This window comes from Fusarium mangiferae, assembly GCF_900044065.1.
Source record: "Fusarium mangiferae strain MRC7560 genome assembly, contig: FMAN_scaffold007, whole genome shotgun sequence".
Taxonomy (NCBI): Eukaryota; Fungi; Ascomycota; class Sordariomycetes; order Hypocreales; family Nectriaceae; genus Fusarium; species Fusarium mangiferae.
In genome coordinates, this window is record NW_024573927.1 from 185,960 (window position 1) to 210,423 (window position 24,464).

General features: G+C 48.3%; 11 protein-coding genes across 11 annotated transcripts; 7 read left to right on the plus strand and 4 right to left on the minus strand.

Moving 5' to 3' along the window:
• Positions 1 to 376: 376 nt before the first annotated feature.
• On the plus strand, positions 377 to 1,732 carry FMAN_13152 (uncharacterized protein; the record flags this gene model as incomplete). The annotated part of the gene is made up of 2 exons (XM_041832585.1): positions 377 to 764; positions 819 to 1,732. The coding sequence occupies 2 exons, from the start codon at positions 377 to 379 to the stop codon at positions 1,730 to 1,732; spliced, it is 1,302 nt and encodes a 433-aa protein (XP_041683034.1).
• Positions 1,733 to 2,986: 1,254 nt separating this feature from the next.
• On the plus strand, positions 2,987 to 4,871 carry FMAN_13153 (uncharacterized protein; the record flags this gene model as incomplete). Its single annotated transcript, XM_041832587.1, has 2 exons — positions 2,987 to 3,202; positions 3,270 to 4,871. 2 exons carry the CDS (start codon positions 2,987 to 2,989, stop codon positions 4,869 to 4,871), a joined length of 1,818 nt encoding a protein of 605 aa, XP_041683035.1.
• A 471-nt stretch (positions 4,872 to 5,342) lies between these two features.
• Positions 5,343 to 6,134, plus strand: FMAN_13154 (uncharacterized protein; the record flags this gene model as incomplete). Its single annotated transcript, XM_041832588.1, has 1 exon — positions 5,343 to 6,134. One exon carries the CDS (start codon positions 5,343 to 5,345, stop codon positions 6,132 to 6,134), a length of 792 nt encoding a protein of 263 aa, XP_041683036.1.
• A 248-nt stretch (positions 6,135 to 6,382) lies between these two features.
• Positions 6,383 to 7,123, minus strand: FMAN_13155 (uncharacterized protein; the record flags this gene model as incomplete). The annotated part of the gene is made up of 1 exon (XM_041832589.1): positions 6,383 to 7,123. The coding sequence occupies one exon, from the start codon at positions 7,121 to 7,123 to the stop codon at positions 6,383 to 6,385; it is 741 nt and encodes a 246-aa protein (XP_041683037.1).
• A 511-nt stretch (positions 7,124 to 7,634) lies between these two features.
• FMAN_13156 (uncharacterized protein) lies at positions 7,635 to 8,426 on the minus strand (the record flags this gene model as incomplete). Its single annotated transcript, XM_041832590.1, has 1 exon — positions 7,635 to 8,426. The coding sequence occupies one exon, from the start codon at positions 8,424 to 8,426 to the stop codon at positions 7,635 to 7,637; it is 792 nt and encodes a 263-aa protein (XP_041683038.1).
• Positions 8,427 to 8,812: 386 nt separating this feature from the next.
• On the plus strand, positions 8,813 to 11,441 carry FMAN_13157 (uncharacterized protein; the record flags this gene model as incomplete). Its single annotated transcript, XM_041832591.1, has 6 exons — positions 8,813 to 9,009; positions 9,055 to 9,848; positions 9,906 to 10,261; positions 10,310 to 10,426; positions 10,477 to 11,013; positions 11,058 to 11,441. The coding sequence occupies 6 exons, from the start codon at positions 8,813 to 8,815 to the stop codon at positions 11,439 to 11,441; spliced, it is 2,385 nt and encodes a 794-aa protein (XP_041683039.1).
• A 148-nt stretch (positions 11,442 to 11,589) lies between these two features.
• Positions 11,590 to 12,431, minus strand: FMAN_13158 (uncharacterized protein; the record flags this gene model as incomplete). The annotated part of the gene is made up of 2 exons (XM_041832592.1): positions 11,590 to 11,693; positions 11,744 to 12,431. 2 exons carry the CDS (start codon positions 12,429 to 12,431, stop codon positions 11,590 to 11,592), a joined length of 792 nt encoding a protein of 263 aa, XP_041683040.1.
• A 1,949-nt stretch (positions 12,432 to 14,380) lies between these two features.
• FMAN_13159 (uncharacterized protein) lies at positions 14,381 to 15,903 on the plus strand (the record flags this gene model as incomplete). Its single annotated transcript, XM_041832593.1, has 3 exons — positions 14,381 to 15,102; positions 15,153 to 15,351; positions 15,403 to 15,903. The coding sequence occupies 3 exons, from the start codon at positions 14,381 to 14,383 to the stop codon at positions 15,901 to 15,903; spliced, it is 1,422 nt and encodes a 473-aa protein (XP_041683041.1).
• A 328-nt stretch (positions 15,904 to 16,231) lies between these two features.
• FMAN_13160 (uncharacterized protein) lies at positions 16,232 to 19,374 on the plus strand (the record flags this gene model as incomplete). Its single annotated transcript, XM_041832594.1, has 6 exons — positions 16,232 to 16,668; positions 16,721 to 16,931; positions 16,976 to 17,369; positions 17,415 to 17,569; positions 17,616 to 17,681; positions 17,728 to 19,374. 6 exons carry the CDS (start codon positions 16,232 to 16,234, stop codon positions 19,372 to 19,374), a joined length of 2,910 nt encoding a protein of 969 aa, XP_041683042.1.
• A 199-nt stretch (positions 19,375 to 19,573) lies between these two features.
• On the minus strand, positions 19,574 to 20,531 carry FMAN_13161 (uncharacterized protein; the record flags this gene model as incomplete). The annotated part of the gene is made up of 2 exons (XM_041832595.1): positions 19,574 to 20,265; positions 20,315 to 20,531. The coding sequence occupies 2 exons, from the start codon at positions 20,529 to 20,531 to the stop codon at positions 19,574 to 19,576; spliced, it is 909 nt and encodes a 302-aa protein (XP_041683043.1).
• A 1,674-nt stretch (positions 20,532 to 22,205) lies between these two features.
• FMAN_13162 (putative adenylosuccinate lyase) lies at positions 22,206 to 24,114 on the plus strand (the record flags this gene model as incomplete). Its single annotated transcript, XM_041832596.1, has 10 exons — positions 22,206 to 22,454; positions 22,508 to 22,519; positions 22,570 to 22,813; positions 22,862 to 22,979; positions 23,027 to 23,105; positions 23,153 to 23,169; positions 23,222 to 23,369; positions 23,419 to 23,550; positions 23,607 to 23,791; positions 23,841 to 24,114. 10 exons carry the CDS (start codon positions 22,206 to 22,208, stop codon positions 24,112 to 24,114), a joined length of 1,458 nt encoding a protein of 485 aa, XP_041683044.1.
• Positions 24,115 to 24,464: the final 350 nt, after the last annotated feature.

Genomic DNA, 24,464 nt, shown 5'->3' on the forward strand with positions numbered 1-24,464 from the left:
AGATGCTCACCACTTTACGTGGCTCCACCGAGCCCTCTTGGCGCTGTTGGTTGCTGTTCAGCTTTTTGAAAAGTTCCTCGTATTGCGGAAATGCTATCTGATCCCCACGCGGAATCAACCCCGGACCCCCAGCATGGCCGGTTCACATGAGCGATTAAACTTTTTAAAGTTTCTTCTTCGGCGGCAAGAAACAACCAAGGAACATTAAGCTTAGTCAATGGTCTGAGCCAGTTCAGATGTCACTTGAGTCCAAGCGTTGATCAATTGGGAGATCTCAGTCTGCCCTCTTTCTGTGTCAATTCCACTGCTCGTTTCACTTTCCCAATTCCCTCGCTCTTCAATTTGCCTCAAACGCTGAAGCCAGGCCCAAACAGTCATGGTTGCCCTCCAACATCTTGTTACCTTGCTCAGCCTATGCTTGGGTGCCAGAGCCACTTTCAAAATCTACAAGGCCGACGATCTCGAGTCTTACAATGTTGGAGACGCGTGCGTCAAGGCCTTATCTGCGGATATTGCCTGCCACCAACATACTCGCTCATTCATGCAGCCTCGATATCGTGGCTCCCTTGAAAATGTGACTCTGACAGACCAGATCTGCACCGGTACTTGCTCAGCATCACTCAGAAGCTGGTTCAATACGGTTGTAGACGCATGCGCCGATGAAGATTTTGGAGACGGTGTCCCTCAGCGCTACGGTGGCTACATCTGGAATGGCTGGAATGAGACTTGTGTCAAAGATCCGAAAACCAAGAAATATTGCAATGGTGAGATATGGCCACCAACTTATCCAGAACTTACAGCTAATTATTTGTTGCCAGATATCATCGATGAGTTCACCGAGCTGAAGGATGGCGAGGAGATGCCCCGTGACGAACTCTGCCATATCTGCTACCGCCGCCGTTTAGCGATCATGCAATCCTCATCGTACTCCATCTACGATCACTTCTACCAGTCGCGGCTCGAGAAGGTGTACAAGACTTGCGGCGGTTCTGGCCCAACCGAGATTCCACCACCGCCCAAGGTCGAGAAACCCGAAGAATACTGCCTCACTAACAAATACTACACCACCAATGAGGGCGACACCTGTGATTCAATTGCGAGGGCGAACCCGGGTGTTGCAGGTGTATACCTGTATATGGGCAACCAGGAGCTTATTGGCGACTGCCGCAACTTGCCTGCTGGCCTCAAGCTTTGCCTACCTACAACGTGTCCCATCTACGTGGTTAAACCTGGAGATACCTGCTGGTCCATCGAGCGGTCACTGAAGGTTATAGAAGACACTGTTGAAGACTATAACTCATGGATCAATGTCGACTGCACGAACTTACAAAAGGCAACCGACTTCTATGGCAAGCCAATCTGCATCGGGCCCTTTGGTGCTGGTACTCGTTCCGCTTCGTCCGACGCTGTAGCCAAGACACCGCTCAAGTTCAGCAGTGCTAACGGGCCGGCGGTGGTGCTTATGGAACCGCCTGAGAAGGCCGAAGTAGCTGATGGCACGACGCTCAGTTGCGGCCTGTGGCATACTATCAAGGAAGGGGAATCATGCGCTGATATCTGCAAGGCACATGAGATCTGCGACGAGGACGTGATGTATGAAGTTAACCCAACTTTGTCCCGGAACAACGATGAGTGCACCAAAGGCCTGGTTCCTGGAGAGGCTTTGTGCATTGCACCTATTGCGGGTTGGAATACTACGTACGAGTCAACTGGACCTGCTCAAGAACTATAAGCAGAAGTAAATGTAGCGGTTTAGGACAATCTTTGCCATCTCATAGTCCCCATTCTCCTAATGTAATATTATTAGAAGACATAACGTTTAAAAGGTTACAGTGAGGTATTCCATGTGTTGGTGTTTCCTATGTCTTATTGCAGTCACATTAAAATGGTCTACCGTAGAGATCTTGCCGTATCAATTTTAGACTGGAGTTATCTGTTGCCTAAAATATTTCACTTCTCGAAGCAACCTTTACCCTGCCTCAGCTTCGGTCGCATACGAGTAACCTCCATGACCCTTGTAAGCTTTGACGAAATGTCTGCCTGTGGATCGGGCCTACGAGAGTGGCAGGTTCGCGGATTTGGTTGATGCCGAACCGCGAGCCACGACTCATAGGACGTGATGTCAAACAGTTTTGCCTGATTTACACGCCAACTAATTAGCGCATACTGGAACAAATATGCAACGAAATACCGGACCCAGCATTTTTCTTTTTCATTTTCCCGGTTTGCAAACCTTAAAATCGTTATCATAACTCCGGCTTGTGAAAGTCCCCGTGAAGTGCGGCAATGGGCCCCGCAGCCAGGTACAGTATGAGTGGAGATATGAAAAACGCTGTTGGTTACTGCTTTTTAGGCAATTCAACCTGCGTTAGGGTATTTAGAGTTGTGGAGTTGGATCAACGGTGTTCAATGGGGTAAGAAAGCGAGAGATTATAACCAACAGCTTAAACTCGGACCGACTTCACTGACCCTGCATGTTATCGCATTGACATGGTGAGGGGGAAACATTACTTGCCAAGAGTTGTCAACCAACATACTTTGACAGGCTACAGCATGACTATTCACGGTTGTCGTCCGTGCCGTCCCTCTATCTGGGGTTATAACCAGTGCGGTGTGACATGCCATGCTAATGGTAACCCGCTTTCTCGTGAAAAGGCAAACGCGCAGCAAATTACCTGTCACTCGCCGGATGGAGACCGGATGAGATCCGAGCGTAGTAATCCGGCGTGAACTTTGATCCCGCGTTCGATTGCTGAGACAATCAGAGTACATCCAAGGAACGGAGAAACTGCCAGAATCGGCAAACATACAAGGTAAATAGTACTCGAGATGAAGATCTTAAGGTGACTGGCATGTCGAACCGGGTGCGTAATACTTTTAAGATTATTTAACGGATAGTTCCGCAATAGTTAAGTGACTGGCTTCAGCTTTCTCATCAATCTTTTGTCTGAAACGTTACGGGCAGCAATTGGGCGAACAATTCATCATGCACTTCTCAGCTATCATCGCCAACAGTCTTTTCGTCGCTGGTGCTGTTGGGTACAGAGGCCGTAAAGTTCGTCGTGATGTCAAGCCTGGCGGACCTACCGACCCAGGTATCCCATCTGACTGCACCTACTACGACACATGGACCGACGAGACCGCCGATTGCAAGCCTTGGGTAGAACCTTGGGGTATCACTCTGAAGCAATTCGTACAATATGTAAGTGTCAAATTTCCAGTTGTTAGCTATCATGATACAAGATCTAATAGTGGTCTTTTACTCCTAGAACCCGACCGTCAAGAATGACTGCTCCGGTCTACAGGTCGGCCATGCCTACTGTGTCGAGGTGAACTTTGGATCGCCGCCCGAAGACAACCCCCCTAAGATCACAACGACCGAGAACGCCGAACCCGAGCCTACGAAAGATCTCAAGCCCAGTCCTACCCAAGACGGGCTGATCGAGAGTTGCACATCCTTCTACATGGCTAAGAAGGGCGACACCTGTAACAAGATCATCGCCCAGTACAAGACCTTTGACTTCGATGACTTCTTCAAGTGGAACCCAGCCGTTGACAAGGACTGCAGCGGTATCTGGGCCAACACCTGGTATTGCGTTGGTGTTCCCGGAACGCCAACAAGCCCTCCGTCAAAGACGATTCTGACTACAACCAAGCCCACAGGCGTGCCCAAGCCAACTCAGACACAAGGGGGACTCATCGAAAGCTGTTCATCATTTCACATGGCTGCCAAGGGCGACACTTGCGCGAAGATCGTGTCCAAGTTCGGTACCTTTGACTTTGACACTTTCTACAAGTGGAACCCCGCGGTTGGCAAGGATTGCAGTGGCATCTGGGCAAGTTACTACTACTGTGTTGGCGTTCCTGGTACCCCCACCGCTAAGCCTTCGGCCACTTCGCCGAAGCCCACAGCGGCTGGTGGCATTGAGACTCCGTCTCCCATCCAAGAGGGGTTGGTGAAGAACTGCAACAAGTTTCACCAGATTGCATCGACCACTACTTGCTCGTCCATCGAGTCATACTACAAGCTGCCACTTGCCCAGTTCCTTGCATGGAATCCCGCTGTTGGCAAAGACTGCAGTTCTCTCTGGAAGGGCTACTGGGTCTGCGTCAGCGTTGAAGGCTACAAGCCAACCACCACAACAACCGCCAAACCCACTACTACCAAGCCTGCGAATGGCATCGCAACGCCTTCACCAATTCAAGATGGCATGGTCAAAAACTGTGAGAAGTTCCACCAGATCAAGTCCACCACTACCTGTACCTCCATCGAGAACTACTACAACCTCCCGCTCTCAACCTTCCTCTCATGGAACCCCGCCGTCGGTAAAGACTGCACTTCGCTTCTTGTCAACTACTGGGTCTGTGTTGCGACTGTCGGCTGGAAGCCCCCAACCAAGACCACTACGAAAGCTGCCACGACAACCAAGGGCTCTTCCAATGGTATCAAGACGCCTCCACCTGTGCAGGCTGGCATGGTCAGCAACTGCAACAAGTTTCACATGTTGAAGAAGACTACAACTTGTGCTTCCATTCAGGACTATTACAAGATTTCTTTGGCAGACTTCGTCAAATGGAATCCTGCTCTTGGTAAGGACTGTAAGGGACTGTGGGCTGACTACAACGTCTGCGTTGGGGTTATTGGTGGAACACCGACCAAGCCAGGTAATGGGGTCGAGACGCCTTCACCGATCCAGACTGGATTGATCAGCAATTGCAAGAAGTTTCACCAGGTCCAGTCTACAACAACTTGCGCATCTATTCAGAAGTACTACAGTATTTCTCTTGCGCAGCTGGTGAAATGGAATCCGGCAATTGGATCTAAATGCACAGCCCTCTGGGCCAAGTATTGGGTTTGTGTTGGTGTATGATCCAATCAGTATAGCTACACTCAGAGAAGACAAATATGTACCGACGATACATTCTTGAATGGATGTGATATAAATCGTAATGTGAAGTCTTCTGTATAATATCCTCGTGGAGATACCATGCCACTTCCACCTTATTTGTCGATGTCGTGATTCATTGCTCAACACTAATTGATCATCCATATCCGTCAGGTTTCAGGATACCAATAACAAGAATCTTTCCAGCCTGGCTACAGTACCAACGGTCGCGGATATGATTGAGCTTGTATGGAGGCTTGAGCGATATCTGGGCCCTCCACATCGGCAGATCATTAGTAATGGTGCCAACACTGTTGGCCACCGTCTCGGGTGGAGGCTCGCCATGTTGCTGCCTAAAAAGGGAGCGACTTTTCCTTGTTTTTATTTGCAACGTGTCAACCTCTCCTCTGCGTCAATCTTGAAAGAGCATCGCCATAGTGCCAGCAAAGTCCGAAAATGGCAGAACTCTCAGAAATTCTGGATCTTTTATGGAATCCTCCCCGGAAAGCTGACCGCCATCCTGAGATGCCAAGACCCAGTCGTTTCAAGCCTGAGAATTTCGGTTACTACAAAAAATGGGGTTTTGCGATATATCGCACATATTATGGCGCCGAATCAGATCGCTACTGGGATATTCTTCTCCAAGCTTTAAGGCAACGAATAAAGCTATCAATTGGGTTTTACGAGAGTGAAGAGGCTGAAGAGCTCTGGGAGAGAGACGCAAATGGGCGCTACGAGCACTGGAAAACGAGGGCAAATTACCTGGATTCACTGGAGATATTCAAGAGCTTATTCCGTCTATTTCCACATCAAGATCCTTCTCATCTCGAAGGTCTTGACATGAATGGCATACGAGGGGTTTGCCGGAGACAACATCATGAGGCAGAGCAGAAGATGGCAGGGGCTAAGTTCTGTTTCGTACTGGTTGCTGACAAGGCTGTACTGGATAGCATCGCCCGAAACGAATTTGTGGTCAAGGCAGTCGGCTACGACTGGGATCGTATCGACCACGGTGGCTGGGGTTGGGTGCGGCTGGAAACAGGCCGTTTGCTGGATCTTTGGGAAATGCTCCTTCTTGCCGATATAGGATCTACTGACAAGTATTACTGGATCAGATGTCATGGCCCAGAGAGCGATTTAGAGACCAACACCTGGATTGGAAACGTTTCCCTGCCTGCACTAGATGACTACTCCGAGGTGCAAACAGCGAATGAGTTAATATCGAGTCGGTTCGTGTTTGACTATTAGTTGACAAAGGTCTACTTCACAGCCCCCCCCGTTATATATGCACGGTCACTTGCCTGGTCGAATCTCAAAGGAAAAGATAATGGGAATGCTTCTAGTGACGACGTCTCTGATTACATTGTCTTGTGAATGAGAGATATCCGGCAATTTTTTAATTTTCCTTTTTTTAGAATATAAACCTCATTACTTCTATATTGACTAGCTTTAGAGAGTAACTTCTTCTCTAGATCGGGTTTTCTGGCTACTGGTGGTTACGGTAGTAAATGCGCTTCCATACGTATGTCGGAGCATTGGCTTGTCGACTCCGCGTCCCATCTACCACGCCATATATTCTCTTCTAAGTCCTCTTCTGGACCGTCGAAAGATAGCAACGTATGGTAGTTATCATCCCTTCCCATAAGCGAGTGCCAAAGCTCAAGCAGATACCCAGTTGAGATTCTCATCCAGCCCCAATTATACCAGCCTTCCCTCCAGTTATACGAGACTGCCTTGACGATAAATTCGCCCTTGTCCATAGCTTCAAATACGGCTTTATCAGCAAGCAGAACGAAACTGAAAAGACGCCCTGCCATGGCTTCTTCCTCCTCAGGCCTATCACGAAGGCAAATTTCGCGGATTTCCTGGACTCCCAGGCGGTCGATTGATGTATCCTCACGAATATCAAGATGAAACAAGTCTTTAATTCGCTTTATATCGTCCGAGTATTGTTCTTGGCTTGTGTAGTACCACGTCTTTGGCAAGAAATCAGCCCGTTGATGCATCAGCTCATCTTCAAAGGGCTCGTCTTGATAGTAACCAACTGCAAGTTTAGTTTGCCGTTTCAAAGCATCAAGAAGTGTATGCCATTGCTTATCAGACTCGGGACTGTAGTGCGTGCGGTAGATAGTGTAGCCCCAGTGGCCGTGATACTTTGAGTTCTCGGGAAGCGTTCTATCGAGCTTCTGCATTCGACGACCCCTCCCTACACGCGTGAAGGGAGGCTGCCATAGCATGTTGATCATTTCATGAGGCCTAACCATGTTGTTTAGGTTCTTTAAGTACCGAATACAATATGTATAAACGAAAATGAGGGCATGGTCTGAATTTATGTTGTTACTTACAGAGGGAAAATCATAAAAGGAAATTGTTCTCCATTTATTCTGTTTTATCAACAAATGGTGGCCTCAGGCACTCAATTATTGATCCCTGTAACGAATACCAGCTCACTGCATGTGATTTATGTTATGTTATATTATGCTGTGTTGGGTGTTGGTCTTCTTGTTGGTCAGTGGCTCTAGGTCCCGTTGGGCCTGTAGGGCGCTTTAATCCAACGCTTTCATAAGGTGGTACTCGGCGAAGTCAATAGTCAAGATCCCCGCATCCTCTGTATCGATGGGTGATTTCAATGCCATGAATACGACTCCCCTTGGAACTGCCAGAATGAGATTGTTATCCGATATTGGACTCTTCTACAAATAATAAAATTTGTATACTTAGGCATTATTTTCTCCAATCTACTAGCCACTAATAGTCAATTCTGAACCGAGTATACTCGGGTTTCCATCCTGGTGTTGCAGTCTGAGCTTCAGAACAATCGCCAAGTGACTCAATACAATCCAGTCCAGACCAGACATAAGTCTCAAGGTCGCGTTTGGATAGCTCACATCCCATCGCACAGTGTATGGTACGAAAAATTGAATCCTCGAAAAAAAGCGACTCCCAGAGGTTCAGTATGTCACCCGTTGACATTCTAACCCACTCCGGACAGAATCGATCCTCGACTTCATCATAATCAACAGCTGTGATTACAAAGACTCCATTTGCAACATCTTTCAGCACCCTCTCATCGGCAACCAAGACAAAGCAATGTCTGGCCCCTTCTATGTTTTCCCTAGCTTGCGGAAGCTCTCTGCGGCAGACTTCTTGGATTTGGGGGATGTCGAGACCATCGAACAACAATGGATTTTCCCGGGTGGTGAGGCGAAAAAGCTTCTTTAGTCGATTTATGTCCTCCAAGTACTCGCTTTTATCACTGTATTTTCCCCAGTTTCTTTTAATATCCTCATTGAACATTCTCTCCTTTTCGTGGTAGCCGAGTGCAAGTAAGGTCTGTCGAGTCACGGCGTCAATCAATGTGTCCCAGTGTTTATCCGAGCCAGGGCCATAGAAAGTACGGTAAACTGTAAAACCCCAGTTTCGATAATACCCAAAATTCTCTGGGGCTTTTCTGTCATTGACTAGATGCTTGACTATAGGCCCTGTGTTTATTCGTGGGGGTCGCCATAAGAACTCAATCATTTCTGAGATGTCCGCCATATTGGCGCTTTTGATGATGTCGGATTTGGTGTTGTCTGAGGAATTGTGTGTTGTCTGCACGGAGATTGCTAGTTCGACAAGCAAGGTGCAGCGTGTTTTATAATAAGTTCTGCTATAATGTTATTACGGCTACAGCAATACCTCTGTCAAAACGTTTGTCAGGCCATATTTCGAGCTTGACTTAATCAAGTAACCTCCGATGTTGCAACCAACACACCAATCACATCCACGATGAACTGGACTCCATAAAAAGTGCAAGACAGATCAGCCTTTTCTCGTATCCGGTGCCTGGTAAACCTCTAACGGCTTCGCCACCTGTCTCATCTCTTACCGGTCACACGCTATTGAAGCCTTTTGCTCACTGCTCCCCTGATGTCCGATTAGGAATGACACAATTAAGCCATTCTAATGTGTGGTGCGCTATTTGTGGAGGTCCAGTCGCTTCATACAACATTACATCGCATTACAACCGCCCAAAGGACTGTTTCAAATATGATTCAGAAGTAATCGACCCAGCTGACGTCGAGTGGACAAATCGATCCCAAGTTTTGGGCTACAATCCTTCAGCTGCAGAAAAGTCAAAGTCTGTTCTCAGGTATTTCCTCGTATAACATGCTGATCAGATCAGGTTCTATGTATCTGCACCAGCTAGAGTTTATCGGTTCTTGACCTTATCTTCTGAAGTGCAGCGAGATCCCACCCTTGAGGGTATGGACGTGAGTTCTTTGAGGGTCTACAAGAACGAGAAGTATCCTGAACGAGTGATTCCCTTCCATCCGGAATGCTACGAGACCTTGGCATGGTATTTGACTGGAACTTTTGACAATACTAATATCAACAAGGGCGCACTCTATAGAGCCTTGGACCGATTCTCGGTTGTCAGGAAGATCCGACCACTTGAGTTAAGGTGTCTTTCACTTGATTATGGGGATGTCAATGAAGCTCAAGGTTGGTACTGGATATGCATTCCTGGGAGAGAATATACAGTATCCAGCCCGCAGTACAGAACTGAACTGAAAGATGAGATCGCTTCTTTCATTTCAGGTTCTCTCTTCAACAGCAGGGCTCTTCAGTTCTGCCATGAAGCTAAGTCAGGGTCAAACCCATTGGCAGCTCTTCCCGAAACAGTGGTATTCACAATCTCGGAATTCTTGGACAACACAAGTCTCCTGAATCTCTTATGCGCCTCGTGGGCGACATTCTTGAGTCTGAAGGACCATGCTTCTTTCTGGAAGCGGCGAATAGTAACCCATTTGCCCTACTTTTTTGAGCTACACGAATGCTTGAGAGAAGAGTCTCAAACTTTGCAGGGCAGGGACTTGAGGAAGGTTTTCCTATGGGCTGAGTATGCTTCAAGGCCACGGCCGGGAGTCGCGAAACTCATGTTCTCAATCGCCAATCGTCGAAGAATTTGGAACGTTTGTGAGCAGATTTAGAGCCTTTATATTCGAGAACCACGACGTCAACCCGCCGAAAAAGGTTGCATCATATACAAAGCTTTCAAAAGTGGCCCTCAGGTACTGGGCGATACTCGAGAGCCAGGCTTGTACTTCAGGTCAGCCAATTTCTTGCGAGGCTGGCACGAGCTCCTGCGTCCGTGGACACTCGCCCTGTTTTGGAACTCGGAGGGGGATTTATCAGCTATATCTATCAGCTTTGGGGAAGACCATAGGATCTTCGGACATAAACCGCAGGAAAAAGGCTCATATCAGACAACAGGATCTTTCCCAGCCGGTGTCTGGATCAAAGGCTTTGTCTTCCATATCTATGCTTCATCTATCCTTAGACCGTGGCAGGCTTGTTCTTGGAACTATTCGTCGTGCAGAGGTGTTACAGTGAGTCGAAATGCGAGGCCCCATTCTGGTATACTTACGCAGTAGCAGGTATATCTCACCGATGGCTCGGAGCACACGTATGGCCAAGACGGCCCGCATCTATTCAGATTGCCCTTCGCTGTTGCAGAGAATATGACCATAATGGGTATCAAAGGCACTCTCACAGTACGTTTGTACAGACCCTCTCGGGATTCTAACCTGACAAATATTGAAAGGCGCATAAAAGATACGGTGTTGACCCTTTTATCGAGAAAGTGTGGCTTTTGCAAGCCCGCACCGACGGCGGAGAAAGGCCCTCGGAACTCCCCAAAGCCAGATCCCAGGAGGGTTCCTGTTGGAATGCGAAAACCTACATGTTCAAAAGCATGCTCGCGCCTGACTCCGATATGAGATTACAGATGTGTAAAGGTCGCATTCGGTATAGTGGGCGTTGGCACAGTCTTGTTCCCCTGAACACCCTCATTCTCGCTGATGATACCGACCAACTATCCAAAATTCGCAGCATTTCTGCATACCTTATACGAGACAAGTGTAGCCTTAGTGGCTGGGGAGCTCACAGCTGTGATGTAGGCAACTTGCGCCTTGCAACTAATAGGGATACTCGCTACTTACGAGACCGGGATGACGACGGATCGATCTGGCCCGAGCAACGCTGGGATACATTCAAAATTGATGGGCAAGGCGGTGAGAGGATTGGAGATGTTAAAATCTATCACGGCCCTTATCATGATACAGCGCCTAAAGCAATCGAGGTAGGTGGACTAGGTAGGTGAGAAATTAGCTAACTTCAACTCAGATCCATACGAACTGGGGCCGCTCTGTGCTATGGGGAGTGGACATGAAACGGGATGAAGAAGGGGGAGAAACGAATGAGCATGCTCGTCTTCCAATAGGGCATCCTACCTGTCTCCGTGCAGAGAAGGGGTTTGCTATCATTGGATTAGTGATGGGATGCGGAAAAGCTTTTGGTCGCTGGCACTCAGACAATGAAGTCGCTGACCCTCACTGGGAGCGCGATCGACGTATGATCGGCAAAGATCATATGGATGAGGAGGATGTCAGGGGACCTTGGACCAAGGAACAGTATGATAGGCGCAATGAGTCGACTATACATACAGGCATGAGTAAGTTTGGCATCATCACGAAAAGGATCACAGATAGTCCCGGGCAAGGTATCTAGAAATCTTCAGACAATATCTATATTAGAGACTCAGGAATAATTTCTCTTGCATGATCATGGCCGCGAAACACTAATGACGTAGGAGTTGAGTGCCTACTGCCCTGCGAAGTTGAAGGTTGCCCTCTTAAACCCCTTACTGTTCGATCACTTAACAACCAAGCATACCAGTAAGGACAGATCCGAAAAAAGAACCTCCAATACCCCCGACTGCACCAGCAACCTCTTTGAGAACATTCGGTGTGAAACAGTGCGCTATGTCTACATTAGTCGAACCTTCTTATTATCACGATTCAATGACTCACCGTTACTTGTCTTAAGGGTAATGTCGATCTCCATATATATCGTATCGCCAAAGTTCTTGCGCATCTTGATGTAGTTGCTAAACTTTGACATCTTACACTTCTGCGCCTGAAAGTTGGGGTTTGTCGGGAGATAGTATCGCATAGCTGGTTTCGCAGTCTTGGGCGTGACTGATCGCTGGACGGCTGAGGCCATGTACCCTCGTGTATGACGTCCGTAGTACTCGCCTCTGACTGAGATACGGAGCCAGGCATCCGTTCTGCGGCCACCACCAGCCATATGCTTGACTTTTCGGGTGTACACGACGCTCTTGTCGCAATCTCCATTTCCGCAGATGGAGTGGATGGCTGTGCCGAGGGGGTTTCTGATGGAGGCTTCGCAGCCAAAGTCAACTTGAGTTTTGCCGAAGAAGACCCTGGTCTCTTTGGGTGCGCGGGTGTCGAGATCGAAGTCGGTAATGTTACCGAGTTCTGGAGCAAAGGGCTCTTCCAGACTGTCAAGGTCGCGCAGGTTGAGATGAGGCAGTGGGATCATGGGAGTAGAATCATAGTCATCAATAGAAATATTGGCAGGGACAAGAAAGCCTTGTCCAAAGTCGAAAGGCTCATCAGCGCCGATGTTCCTGGGGCTGGTTGCTGGCATCGCCAGTACAGGCGCAAGCGAGATGAGAATGATCTTGAAAGAATGCATAGTGATGAGATTGGTAGAATGAGTAGTGATGGAGTTATCATTCTGAGCTATATACCATTACCAGCGCGGCTTGTATTATTTGTACCTGCTCATTACATTATCGTCTGGTGCCCACTTACACCTGATATCTCAGAAGTTTTCTCATTTGGGGGCCAGGCACTATCGCAAGATAGCGGAATACTTTTTCCAGAAACTTGGGGGCCATATTCCATCGCATGTTCGTTGGCGTTTAGGCAATATCCTATCAACGTGATTCTATCATGCTGTGCAACACAGAACCAGAAGCGACCTTCTCCATCAAGACTTACGAATCCTTCGAAGTAACATCTCAGGTATTACAACTGCATTCTCGAACATGGTGGACTCCAAATACTGCGCTACGCTTTGACAATAGTCTTACGACCTGACGCTTTTAGCCATATCGCCGATGCACTGCAATTTGGACCCCAATAGACAAATGTGAGCTGAGACCTCTGAGGCTACGTTGAGATGTGAAGGCACAAATATACGATGGTCCAGGAGGTCGAGAGTCTAAGGCCCAATGATGGCAGGGGTAAAAACGTGCTATGTGACCCGCCAAGACTGTCGGGGCTGTCGTGTCTCTTTCCGCGAGATCTAGACTCCAGGCCAAGCTTGGGGGCCCAACTCACAACGAAACACGGACACTTAAGACTTGGCAATACTAGGATATTGTTGTTCAAGCACTTATCTTATCAGGACTTAGTAAGGGCTGAGATAAGGAATAACTTTTGTTTCTTCTGAGCAGCATCGCCTATTGGTAATAGTTCTTAGACGCCAAATAGAATTAAACATAAGGAAGTGAATATAGGACTATAGTGCAGAAAGCTGAAATTGAGAGCTCGATATAGATCTGAGTAGAAATAAAAACTATCATTCTTTGAGAGGCTGCATGCAGTCATTCGAGGAGTTCTTATACTAGAGCGTGTGAAAAACACAAAGTCTCCTGTTTGAGAAACTGACATGTTATTTTTGTTCCCGGGTTTTGCGTAGCATTACTCATGTTGCATCCTCACTCATTTCAATCGACGAGAATAATGGGCTAGAGCAGAGACCTTGATAAAGATAAGTCTTCCCCAAAATGCTATTAACAGATCATAGGATCCCAAAACCAACCAAGAATTCAGAGGTCACCCATCGCTCTGTGGCCAAGTTGTCAATCGCTGTTCCATAGTAACATTAGCTCCTCATTAGCCCCCGGCGTTCTCACGAATTACTTTTGACGTCTGTGCTAGATACGCCCCGTAGAACAGGATAGATGACGTTCATGAAACACACAACCCCAACACGAGAGTCAGGAGCTGCCTGAAAAGAAAAAGCAACCTTTTCTCACATCTTACTAGCGTGCACCAAGAACTTTCTCGTCATATCAATGCTCATTTCGAAATTAGTCGTGATCAACCGGACCTGTAATCCACGGGAAGATCTATCCGATCTATTTCGGCCCAAATTTAGCTTAATACCCAGTTCTAGTGGAAGCGCAACCACTGAACAGAGGCCAATAAGTGGACGTGGTGTGCGGATCATCTAAGACATTTTTTCGAGCGACACTGGATGACCGTTACGCGATTGGCGCCCTTGAACCTCTAGTTTCATTGTGGCTTATGAAACGGCTGGAACGCTAGGAAGAGATTGTATGTGATTTACCTCTGGAGCAAGCGACCTGCAGCAAGTCTCAGCCAAGTCTTCACTTTGAATTGAACTCCAAGATCAGATATCTGAGACATTTTCCATAAGTCACAGCTGGACAACCTCAAAGACGTCACGAGCGCTGTTAAGGGCAGAATAGTGTCCGATTAGCGGCAATGGATCACACCTCTTGAGCCTCCGATCAGCCTATAAGTAGCTACTCGTCGTCGTCGTCTTCCGTTCATCACAATACACAAAACTTAGTCTCCCCACTCATTTAAACATTACAACACGCTTTCAGTATGACTGGTCCGAACTATACCGCAGTCGTCCTTGATCTGGGCCGAGTGCTCGTCCATTATACGACCAAAAACACGGTTGGCCTGTCGTCAAGCCAGATTGCCAGCGCTCTAGACTCACCTGGCTGGCATGACTACGAACGGGGTAAAATGTCCGAGCAAGAGGCTTACGATAAGGTCACGAGAGACTTCAACATTGATCTGGAGACCTGGACACAGGCTCTGGAGCAGATGAGGGATGGCATGAAGGCCAACCTGTCCCTTATATCTGCCATCAAGGACCTTAAGCATACTTACCCGATCATGAAAGTCTTTTGTCTGTCCAACATCCCAAGACCTGAAGTTGAGCTTCTGAAAGATGAGATCGAGAGTTGGGGAATTGTCGATCAGTTCTCTGCATCGTCAGATCTGGGAGAGCGAAAGCCAGACCTGGCGATTTACAAAAAGTTCTTGAAGCAAGTGCAGGCACCTGCATCATCATGCATTTTTGTTGACGATAAGGTTGAGGACGTGACTACGGCTCAGGCACTCGGCTTCAAAGGTATCGTCTTCAAAGACAACGATTCATTGGTCAGAGTCCTGAACAACGCACTTGGCGATCCTGTATCCCGAGCCCAGAGGTTTCTAAGCCATAATGCAAAGAAGATGTTCTGCACACTGAGTACAGGACAGGTGCAGCCTGACAATTACTCGCAGTTGGTGATTCTACAAAACACAGGAGATTCGTGTGTATCCTAATGCTTGAAATTATGGCATCGGCTGACCGTGATCGCAGGGGTTTGGTTGTCCTAGAAAACGAGCGATATACTTGGAATTACTTCCAGGGAACGCCAACATTTGGTGGGACGACTTATCCTGACGACTCAGACACCACGTCACTAGCCATGACAATCTTGGAGTCAATCCCGATGGCTGACAAGGTTCAAGCAAGAGATAAAATCCTCTCAAATCTAAGCCCTGATGGACTCCCATACGTAAGTTAATGACATCCCTCAGTCTACTCAGCCATGCTCACTACATTCTAGTGCTGGTTCAGCAAGACTAGACCTCGTTTCTGCCACTGTATATGCGCGACCGTCTTTCGCTTTTTTGTCGTCAATGACTGGCAAGACAAGCTTCCCGGGGTTTACGACTTTCTCTGCCAGCTCCTCGAAACAAGGGCCTACCTCCATGGCAGCCGGTACTACGAAAGTCCAGATTGGCTGCTTTACATTCTCTCTGATCTTTGCCGCCGTCGGCCCTCAGACCCGAACCTTGGAAAGATGCGAGAACTGCTGGACATATGTATACAAGAGCGGATGGGCTGCGATCGAAACGTCCTCAGCGCTGCGATGAGAGTTTTGAGTGCTCAGTCTTTGGGCTTGAAGAATAATAGAGATCTTGAGACTGTGCTTGAAGCTCAGCAGGTCGATGGCGGATGGGAGCTGGCGTGGCTGTGGGGATACGGTTCGAAACCGCTCAAGATTGGGAGCCGAGGTGTTGTTACGGCTATGGCTATGAATGCGATTCGGCATGCACAGGCATAATTGCTAGAGGCTAGGTTTTGCGAGTAAGGGTGGTGATTAAAGGTCAGAGAAATTAGAAATGAAGCAATTTCCAAACCGGCCTTCTCACCGATGGCAAAAGGGCCACTATGGTCTGAACAAATGAGGGGAAAGATGTCATGTTTGCCAAGGCCACGATGTTGTCTTTTCAAGTGCGGAATATTCGGGACGACATTAAACCGAGCTAATGATTGAGGGGCAAGTTGGGATCAGGTGACTAACCTCGGAGGTCATGCCGACTTCTCAAACTGAGTTATTAAACTCTTCGCGAAAAAAATAAGTGTTCCAGGTAGGGTAAACGTACTTGATCATGTTTGAGGAAAAGATCGTTGACTTCAAGCCCTCTCCTGGGTCAATTCCGTTGGTTGGTGCTTCGATTGTCGTGGACCAATCAGATTACCCTGGTGTTATCCGCGCCGCAGGTGACTTGGCCCAGGACTTTGCTCGTGTGACGAAAGGAGATGCAAGTCCGTTAGTTGTTGTATCGAATGACTCGGATTACGAGAGGATACAAACAAAGACAGTCATTATCGTCGGTAGTCTTGCTTCAAGTGGAATCATCAAGACGATTGCGCAAGAGGGGAGACTTGATGCCAAGGCAATTGAGGGAAAATGGGAGACATTTAGCACAAAGATCACCGATCAGCCTCTCGGAAAGTGTGAGAAGGCTCTGGTGATAGCTGGAAGTGATAAGCGAGGTACCATCTTTGGCATCTACACGCTCTCTGAACAAATTGGTGTCTCACCGTAAGTCATTCCAAATGAGGTCAATCCAACGAGATGTTCTAACACGGAAAAGATGGTACTGGTGGGCCGATGTACCACCAAAACACCATAAAGAGATCTATGCCGTTGAGAAACAGACACTCCATGGCGAACCATCTGTACGACATCGCGGTATCTTCCTCAATGATGAAGCACCTGCCTTGACAGGCTGGGTGAGAGAGAAGTTCGGAGGATACAACTCCAAGTTCTATGTCAAGGTCTTTGAACTTCTACTCAGACTCAAGGTATACAATCAACTGTTTGACTGCGGCACTACTAACGAGAACAGGCAAACTTCCTCTGGCCAGCAATGTGGCCCGGCTATCCCAACCCAGGCGCATCCTTCTTCACAGACGATCCACTGAATCAAAAGCTCGCGGACGAATATGGCATCGTCATATCAACATCCCACCACGAACCCATGCAAAGGCTCTCAAACGAGTGGTTTGCCGAGAATCCAGACGGAAGCTGGAATTGGTTGACGAATAAGCAGAAAATAACCGAGTTTTTTGAACACGGCGCTAGTCGAGCCAAGGGCTGCGACTCATACTTCACTCTGGGCATCAGAGGAGAATATGATAAGAAGATGCTAGCCGAGGATCCTGCTGCGGTAGTGCAAGATGCTATTGAGACGCAGAGGCAGGTTGTTAAGAAGGTTTATGGGACTGAAGACGCTGTACCTCGTGAGTATTACCCCATTCGTGGTTGGACGTAGCTAAGTCGGGCAGAGCTCTTCGCAATCTATAAAGAGGTCCAGTCCATGTTCGAAACTGGCCGTCTGAGTGTCCCAGATGATGTCACTCTTCTGTTCCAGGATGACAACTTTGGCACGATTCGTCGACTACCTACGAAGGAAGAGGGTAAGAGGAAGGGCGGAGCTGGTGTAAGTTCGTGTATTCAAATGTCAGCGCTCGCTAACTACCGTCTAGGTATACTACCATCTTCAATACGTCGGAGATCCTCGAAGCTACAAATGGATCAACACTAATTCACTAGTAAGTCTCGTCCCTATATCCCGATCAACTGCTAATACGCTACAAGGGAAAAGTATGGCATCAACTCCAGCAAGCGTACCATCACAACGCTCGCCAAATCTGGGTCTTCAACGTGGGTGACCTAAAGCCTCAAGAAATTCCCATATCCTTTGCTATGGCTCTAGCTTGGGATGTCAACAGCATCAAGCACGATACGCTTCCACAGTTCTTCCGTCAAGCCGCTGAACGAGAGTTCGGCGCTGGTCTTGCGGATGAAATTGGGTCAATCTGGCAACGACACGATCGGCTGCTTTCTTTGAGAAAGCATGAGCATATCGAGCCTGACACTTTCTCCGTTTTGCATTACAGAGAAGCAGATACTATCTATCGTCGATGGAAAGACCTTCTTAACGACGCTGAAAGAGTACATGCCTGTGTTTCTGAAGCAGAAAAGGCAGCGTCTTTCCAGCTAATTCTCCATCCAACCAAAGCGTCTTACATCTATAACAAGGTGCGTTGGAGTCAAGCGCTAAACAAGCTATACGCTCGCCAAAGACGAAACTCAGCAAACACATACGCCCAAATCGCTCTGGACGCGTTTGACCAGGACTTCACACTGTCAGAAGAATATCACAGCCTTTTAGACGGGAAGTGGAACCATATTCTGATGCAGCCCCACTACGGCTACGAGGATACATGGCACGCTCCTTCACGCGACATGATTGGTGGACTCTGCTTTGTTCAGAAACGTCAGAACTCGAATCCTATTGTTGGACAGATGGGTGTTGCTGTTGAGGGCCATGAGGGTGTGAGACCAGGTCGAATCAATGAAGAGTCTGAGCGAACGCATCCAAGCAGAAGGGATCTTGTTCCTGGTTTGACTTTACGGCCTATCAGTCGGTACGGACCTGAGGCTCGATACTTTGATATCTTTACCCGAGGAGTGCCGAAGACCAACTGGTCTACTTCAGCGCCTGAGCCTTGGATCAAGCTGTCAAAGGTCTATGGGGTTTTGGAGCCCGGTGAGGATGATGCCCGGATTGAGATCTCAGTTGACTGGGATCGAGTGCCCCATGACTTCAAAGAGGAAATACTCATCGACGTTCGGTCGGAAGAAGGAGGTTTTGAACAGGTCCATCTACCAATCGATGGTAGACGAGTACCAGACTCGTTCAAGGGTTTCGTCGAGCAGGACGGTTTCGTGTCTATCCCTGCTACCGATTGTCACCTCGAGACTCCTTATCTGGTGCTACCTGATGCTGGAAGACTTGAAACTGGCTCTTTGACTCTGGTCCCAGGAACCGTCAGCGATGATTCGATACCCTACGTTCACTACCCTTTTTACCTTTTCAGCGAGACTTCCAGCGCTAAGTTGGTACTATACTTCGGCACCACTCTTGATCTCTCCTCAGAAGATGTGCTGACCTACGACGTTCGAATCGATGAGGAACAAAGCCAAAGCTATCCTCTGCAGAAGCGAACTCCAGAGAGTGAGAAAAATGCCGCTGACAAGGGATGGGCGTCTGCTGATGGCTGGTTCTTTGCTGCGTCAGATAATGTGTGGGTTCGGGAGCATGCGCTTACGTTGGGACCTGGTGCACACACGCTACGTCTCAGGTTGGGACATGCGAACATGTTGCTTGAGAAGATCGTGATCAACTGCGGAGGCATAGCAAAAAGCTACCTAGGCCCTCCCTTTGGAATCAAGGCTTGAGGCTCATGAAGATAAACTATTGCCGCATGTCACAAGGTAGAGAGTTAGAGTGAATTACAATGCCATTATATTTTTTACCCCGATGGCTTTTGAGAAATAGTCTATAAATGAATGTATATGCAGTTGTGTCTCCAGCGCCTGTTTCCCAGCCAGATCCCATGCTTGAAAAAATAGATACTCGAAGTCAGATACGCTCCATCTAGCAAGTCAGGCTGAACTTGAGCTTGCGGTCCTTGTTCGCAATACCGAAGTTCGCCTCAACCTCAGGAGTAGCCAGAGGCGCATCAAAAGCAGTGAACCAGAAACCACTAGCATCCTTCTGCTGCCACAGCCAGCATCCAACATTGTTGTAGTAGCTCTGCAGACTAGCGGTGGTAGCAGCGGCCTTCTGGTAATTAGCTCCCTTGGTAGGCCATCCGGTCTCTCCAACCCAGACAGCAGCCTTGCTGTTGACAGCCTTGACGTGCTTCTGCACACTCCAGTACGAGTTCTGGAACGTCTTCTTTTGCAGAGCCTCCTTGATGGGAACGCCCTGCCAGTAGGGGAAGCCGTTGGTGATGGCAATGTCGCACGCCTTGGTGACCACGTCGTTGCGGCCGTCGACCCACGCGGTCCATGTGTCGGTGTGTCCGACCTTGAGGTTCTTGTTGAACTGGCGCACCATGCCGCGCACGTCGTAGATCTGCTGGGCCAGCTTATCGGGCGAGATGTCCTTGCGGTACAAGTCCTCGGAACCGACGGAGATGGCGGCGATCCAGTCGGTGCCGTACTGCTTGATCACCTTGAGAAGAGCGGCCTTGTCACGGCCGAAGTGAGCATCGTCGGTGGCCCAGACGCCAACAAGGATCTTCATGCCGGTCTGCTTGGCGGCGGGGACAGCCTTGACTAGTGCTGAAAGATCGTCAGTTCATGCAACTCAGGTGATGCAGGGGTAACTTACTGTTGCAGTCATCGGCGGAGTAGAGGCGCACAGCGTTGAAACCCTTGTTCCAGCTCTTGATAGTCTGGAAATCCTTCTTCCAATCCGCAGTGTACTTGCAAAGGCCATCAGCCCTGTTGGCACCCATACTGAAGCCCTTGTACTGCCCAGCCAAAGCCTGACCAGGAAGAAGCATCAAAGCCGCCGCGACGGCGCCAATAGATCCGAAAAGCTTCATATTGAAAAAATTAAAGTACAACGAAAGTGATGAATAAGCGAGTGACGGGTATAAACAGCCAAGAGATGGAAAAGAAAAAAAAGTTTGGGGAAGGGCGAGTGTTTATTTAAATTAAACGACCCCCTTTTCCTTGCAGGGGTAGACTTGGTTTTTTTGCCGCTGGATCCTCGTATTGACCCATGCTGGCGAGGCGTTCTAGACCAATTCTTCGTAAGCGTGGTGCTATTTTTGTAGATGCGCCGGTGATTCCGTGGCGCTAGGGACGGGTTTTATGGGGATTGGAGAGGTTTGGGTCATTTTAGAGATCAGATGAACATTAATGCGTTTGGCATGAATTCATATCGTTTACGTCATTGCCGAGATGGAAGGATTCGAGATCTGGTGACGTGGGGTGAGTTGTTGTGCCGTGGGACGCGTTAAGTGGTTTCGCTTCTGATGGGCTAGGATGTCTATCTTATCAGTTTGTCTTATCGGATCACCACTTTTGTCCACACTGACCAGCCCGTACCCTAAACCTCGGTTTTTCAGCTATTTTTAGTTCAAGACTTTGATCTTTAGCTAAATGGCTTACATGTCGAGTACTCAATAGAGTATAGAATGAGATAGTTACAATCAGTTTATCAGAACGAGATATTTCGCCCGTCAAGTTTGCAAAGAGGGTCTATCAGGTCGCCTTACCATTCGCGAATTTTCGTACCGAAACAAATCTCGACAAACCTTTCAGACCGCAGCTGGTGGCATAAGCCGGGATCGTACCCACGTAAGTCTGAGTTGAATTCGAGAACCGAGATGACTACAGTAGTTCTACAGTATTGACAAAACCTTCATATTTCTTCTTCCTGTTGAGTAATGCTCTATGTTTGGGCATTAATATTCACAATATAGAGCATGCCAAATTACAAACTCTCACCTGATACAGACGCTTGATTTATGTAAACCTCTGTCTTGTAGGACTTTCAAGACTGAAGGTCTGCATGAGTTAGAATTCTGTATGTAGGTCATGCTGCTCATCCTCTTATTCAAAAGCGGCTTCCAGAATCATGTCATTTGGATAAGATCCATGGTATCAATCACAGGGTTGCGCCAACATCATTAGGCGAAAAGTTAACAACAACAATAACAACGCAAAACATGGCTTTGGTATAGGGAATTGAACATTACGCCTTAAAAATTTGGGTGTATGATGGGAAACTTAGATAAGATCTGCCATTAATGAATGACAAGGTTTGCTGGTAAACACAAAAGTGGTGGGGCATATTCGAAGTTTCAGCCCAGTCATGCTAATCTGCAAGTACCTCTCACCTTTCCTGGTTGATTGAAGAGAATAAATGATAGGAAAATCATCAAATCACTGCAGATCAGGCGAGAGACCTGTGGTCAGATATGGGCTGATGTATTCAGCTGTTCTCGTTGTGCACTGCCATGCACTGATGGACTGATGTGCTGATGAGCGGTTTAAGGGAAGATGCCCCACCAAAAGTGTATATCTAACCAATCATAAAACACACTTTCCAACCACTGGCATTCATTCGCAGCGCTGCAAGTGCACAACAACAAACGGCTAGAGAATTATCCGGGCCAAAGGCTAAAATTTTCTTTCTCCACGCTCACGTCAAAAACGATCTCCCCCGCCCCCAGCCTTACTCACCATATCATACAATCCAATATCTCAAAATGGCCGCCTTCGATACCTACCAGACAACCCTCACAGGCCGCTACTGCAGCCAGGAGCTGTCCCACCTCTTCAGCCAGCGCTCCCGCCACTCCACCTGGCGCAAGCTATGGCTCTACCTCGCCGAGAGCGAGAAGGAGCTCGGCATCAACACCATCACCGACGAGGCGCTCGAGCAGATGAGGACTCATCTCACTGTTACTGACGATGACTTTGAGGTTGCGCGCCATGAGGAGAAGATTCGTCGTCATGTGAGTCCATTGATATTGTGTCATGGGGATAAGCGAGCTAACTAGCGTACCAGGATGTCATGGCTGTAAGAAGCACGGTGCAATGAAATTTTTATAGAACTGATTAAGAGTATAGCACGTTCATGCTTTTGGTCAAGCTGCCCCTGCTGCGGCTGGCATCATCCACTACGGCGCGACGAGCTGCTACGTCACCGACAATACAGAGCTCATCCTCATGCGCGACGCTCTCGATCTTCTCATCCCCAAGCTCGCCAAGGTTCTGTACAACCTGCAGAAATTCGCCCTCGAGTGGAAGAACGAGCCAACTCTGTCCTTCACACATCTCCAGCCTGCGCAGATCAGCACCGTCGGCAAGCGAGGTTAGTATTTTCTGGTCGGGAGATCAATCGTGTTCTGACGCTGTGTAGCTGCGGGTTGGGCGCAGGATCTCTTGATGGATCTTAATGAGTTTGAACGCGTGCGAGCTGAGCTTAAGTTCCGTGGTGCGCAGGGCACTACTGGTACCCAGGCCAGTTTCCTCGAGATGTGAGTTGGTCGTTCATTCCTGCTGGACCAATTTCTGACATTTTTAGTTTCGGTGGTGATCATGACAAGTGCGATAAGCTCAATGAGCTGCTCTGCCAAAAGGCTGGCTTCGAGGAGTGCTACGACGTAAGTGCATGATACCCTTTTTATGGTACTTTTCTAACAATTTCCAGATCTCAACACAGACATAGTAAGTCTGACGATGCGATTGACCCCCTTTGTTGATACTAATACTTCTTCAGCACCCGAAAGGTCGATTGTCTCATTGCCAATGCCGTCACTGGCCTCGGCACCACCGTCACCAAGATCGCCTCGGATCTGCGACATCTCGCCTTCATGAAGGAAGTCGGCGAGCCCCGTGAGAAGGGTCAAATCGGAAGCAGCGCCATGGTCAGTCATACTTATCTACGAGATTGACGACATACTAATGCCCCGGTAGGCTTACAAGCAGAACCCCATGCGATCCGAGCGAATTGCCAGTCTCGCCCGCGTCCTCCAGTCCAAGGCCGCTACCTACATGAGCACCCACTCCGCTCAGTGGATGGAGCGATCGCTGGACGATTCCGCCTGCGTGAGTACCCTTGTTTTGTTCCTAAATGTGTCTGGCATAATCTAACTAGATTATAGCGGCGAATTGACATCCCCGAGATGTTCCTCCTCGCCGATGCCGTCGCCATCACCCTCCAGAACGTCACAGAGGGTCTCGTCGTCTTCCCCCTCAAGATTCACTCCAACATCATGGCCGAGCTTCCCTTCATGATCACCGAGAACATCATTATGCGCCTCGTCGCAATGGGTGTTTCCCGACAAGAGTAAGTCCATCCTGATCTCAAACTGACCGTCAAATACTGACCAACCCAGGGCTCACGAGCAAATCCGCGTTCTGTCATTCGAGGCCTCCCACCAGGTCCAGAGCCTCGGAAAGTCCAACGATCTTGTTGAGCGAATCAAGAAGACCGAGTTCTTCAAGCCCATTTGGGCTGATCTCGATGGCATGATGAAGCCCGAGCTGTACATTGGCCGCAGCGCGCAGTTGGTTGACAAGTTCTGTGGACCTGGAGGTAAGCTGGAGAAGAAGCTTGCGCCTTATCAGGATTCTATCCAGAAGGCCAAGGCTGCTGAGCTGAATGTTTAAGGAAGTATGAAATATGTAAATGAATGAAAAGAAAATGGAGATCAGGGCTGGTGATACCCAGTCAAGAATAAAAGAACCGATAGACCAAGAGGCCCTTAAGTAAAAAATTCATGATATTATTGATCGAACCTGGAACATAACTATCATGAATCGATCCGAAGAGATTCGGGTTATCAAGACCCGAGCAGTACTGCCGGTACGTAAGTTGTACCAATCGGCCACCCTAGTAAAACGGAGCGTGGAGATCCGCACTAACCCCAACGACTCGACATGGAGTTGGCGCATTAAGCTTTGAAAATCCGGGGTGCCTTGTCGTGCCCCCAAACTTTGGTAGAGACACGATTATTGGC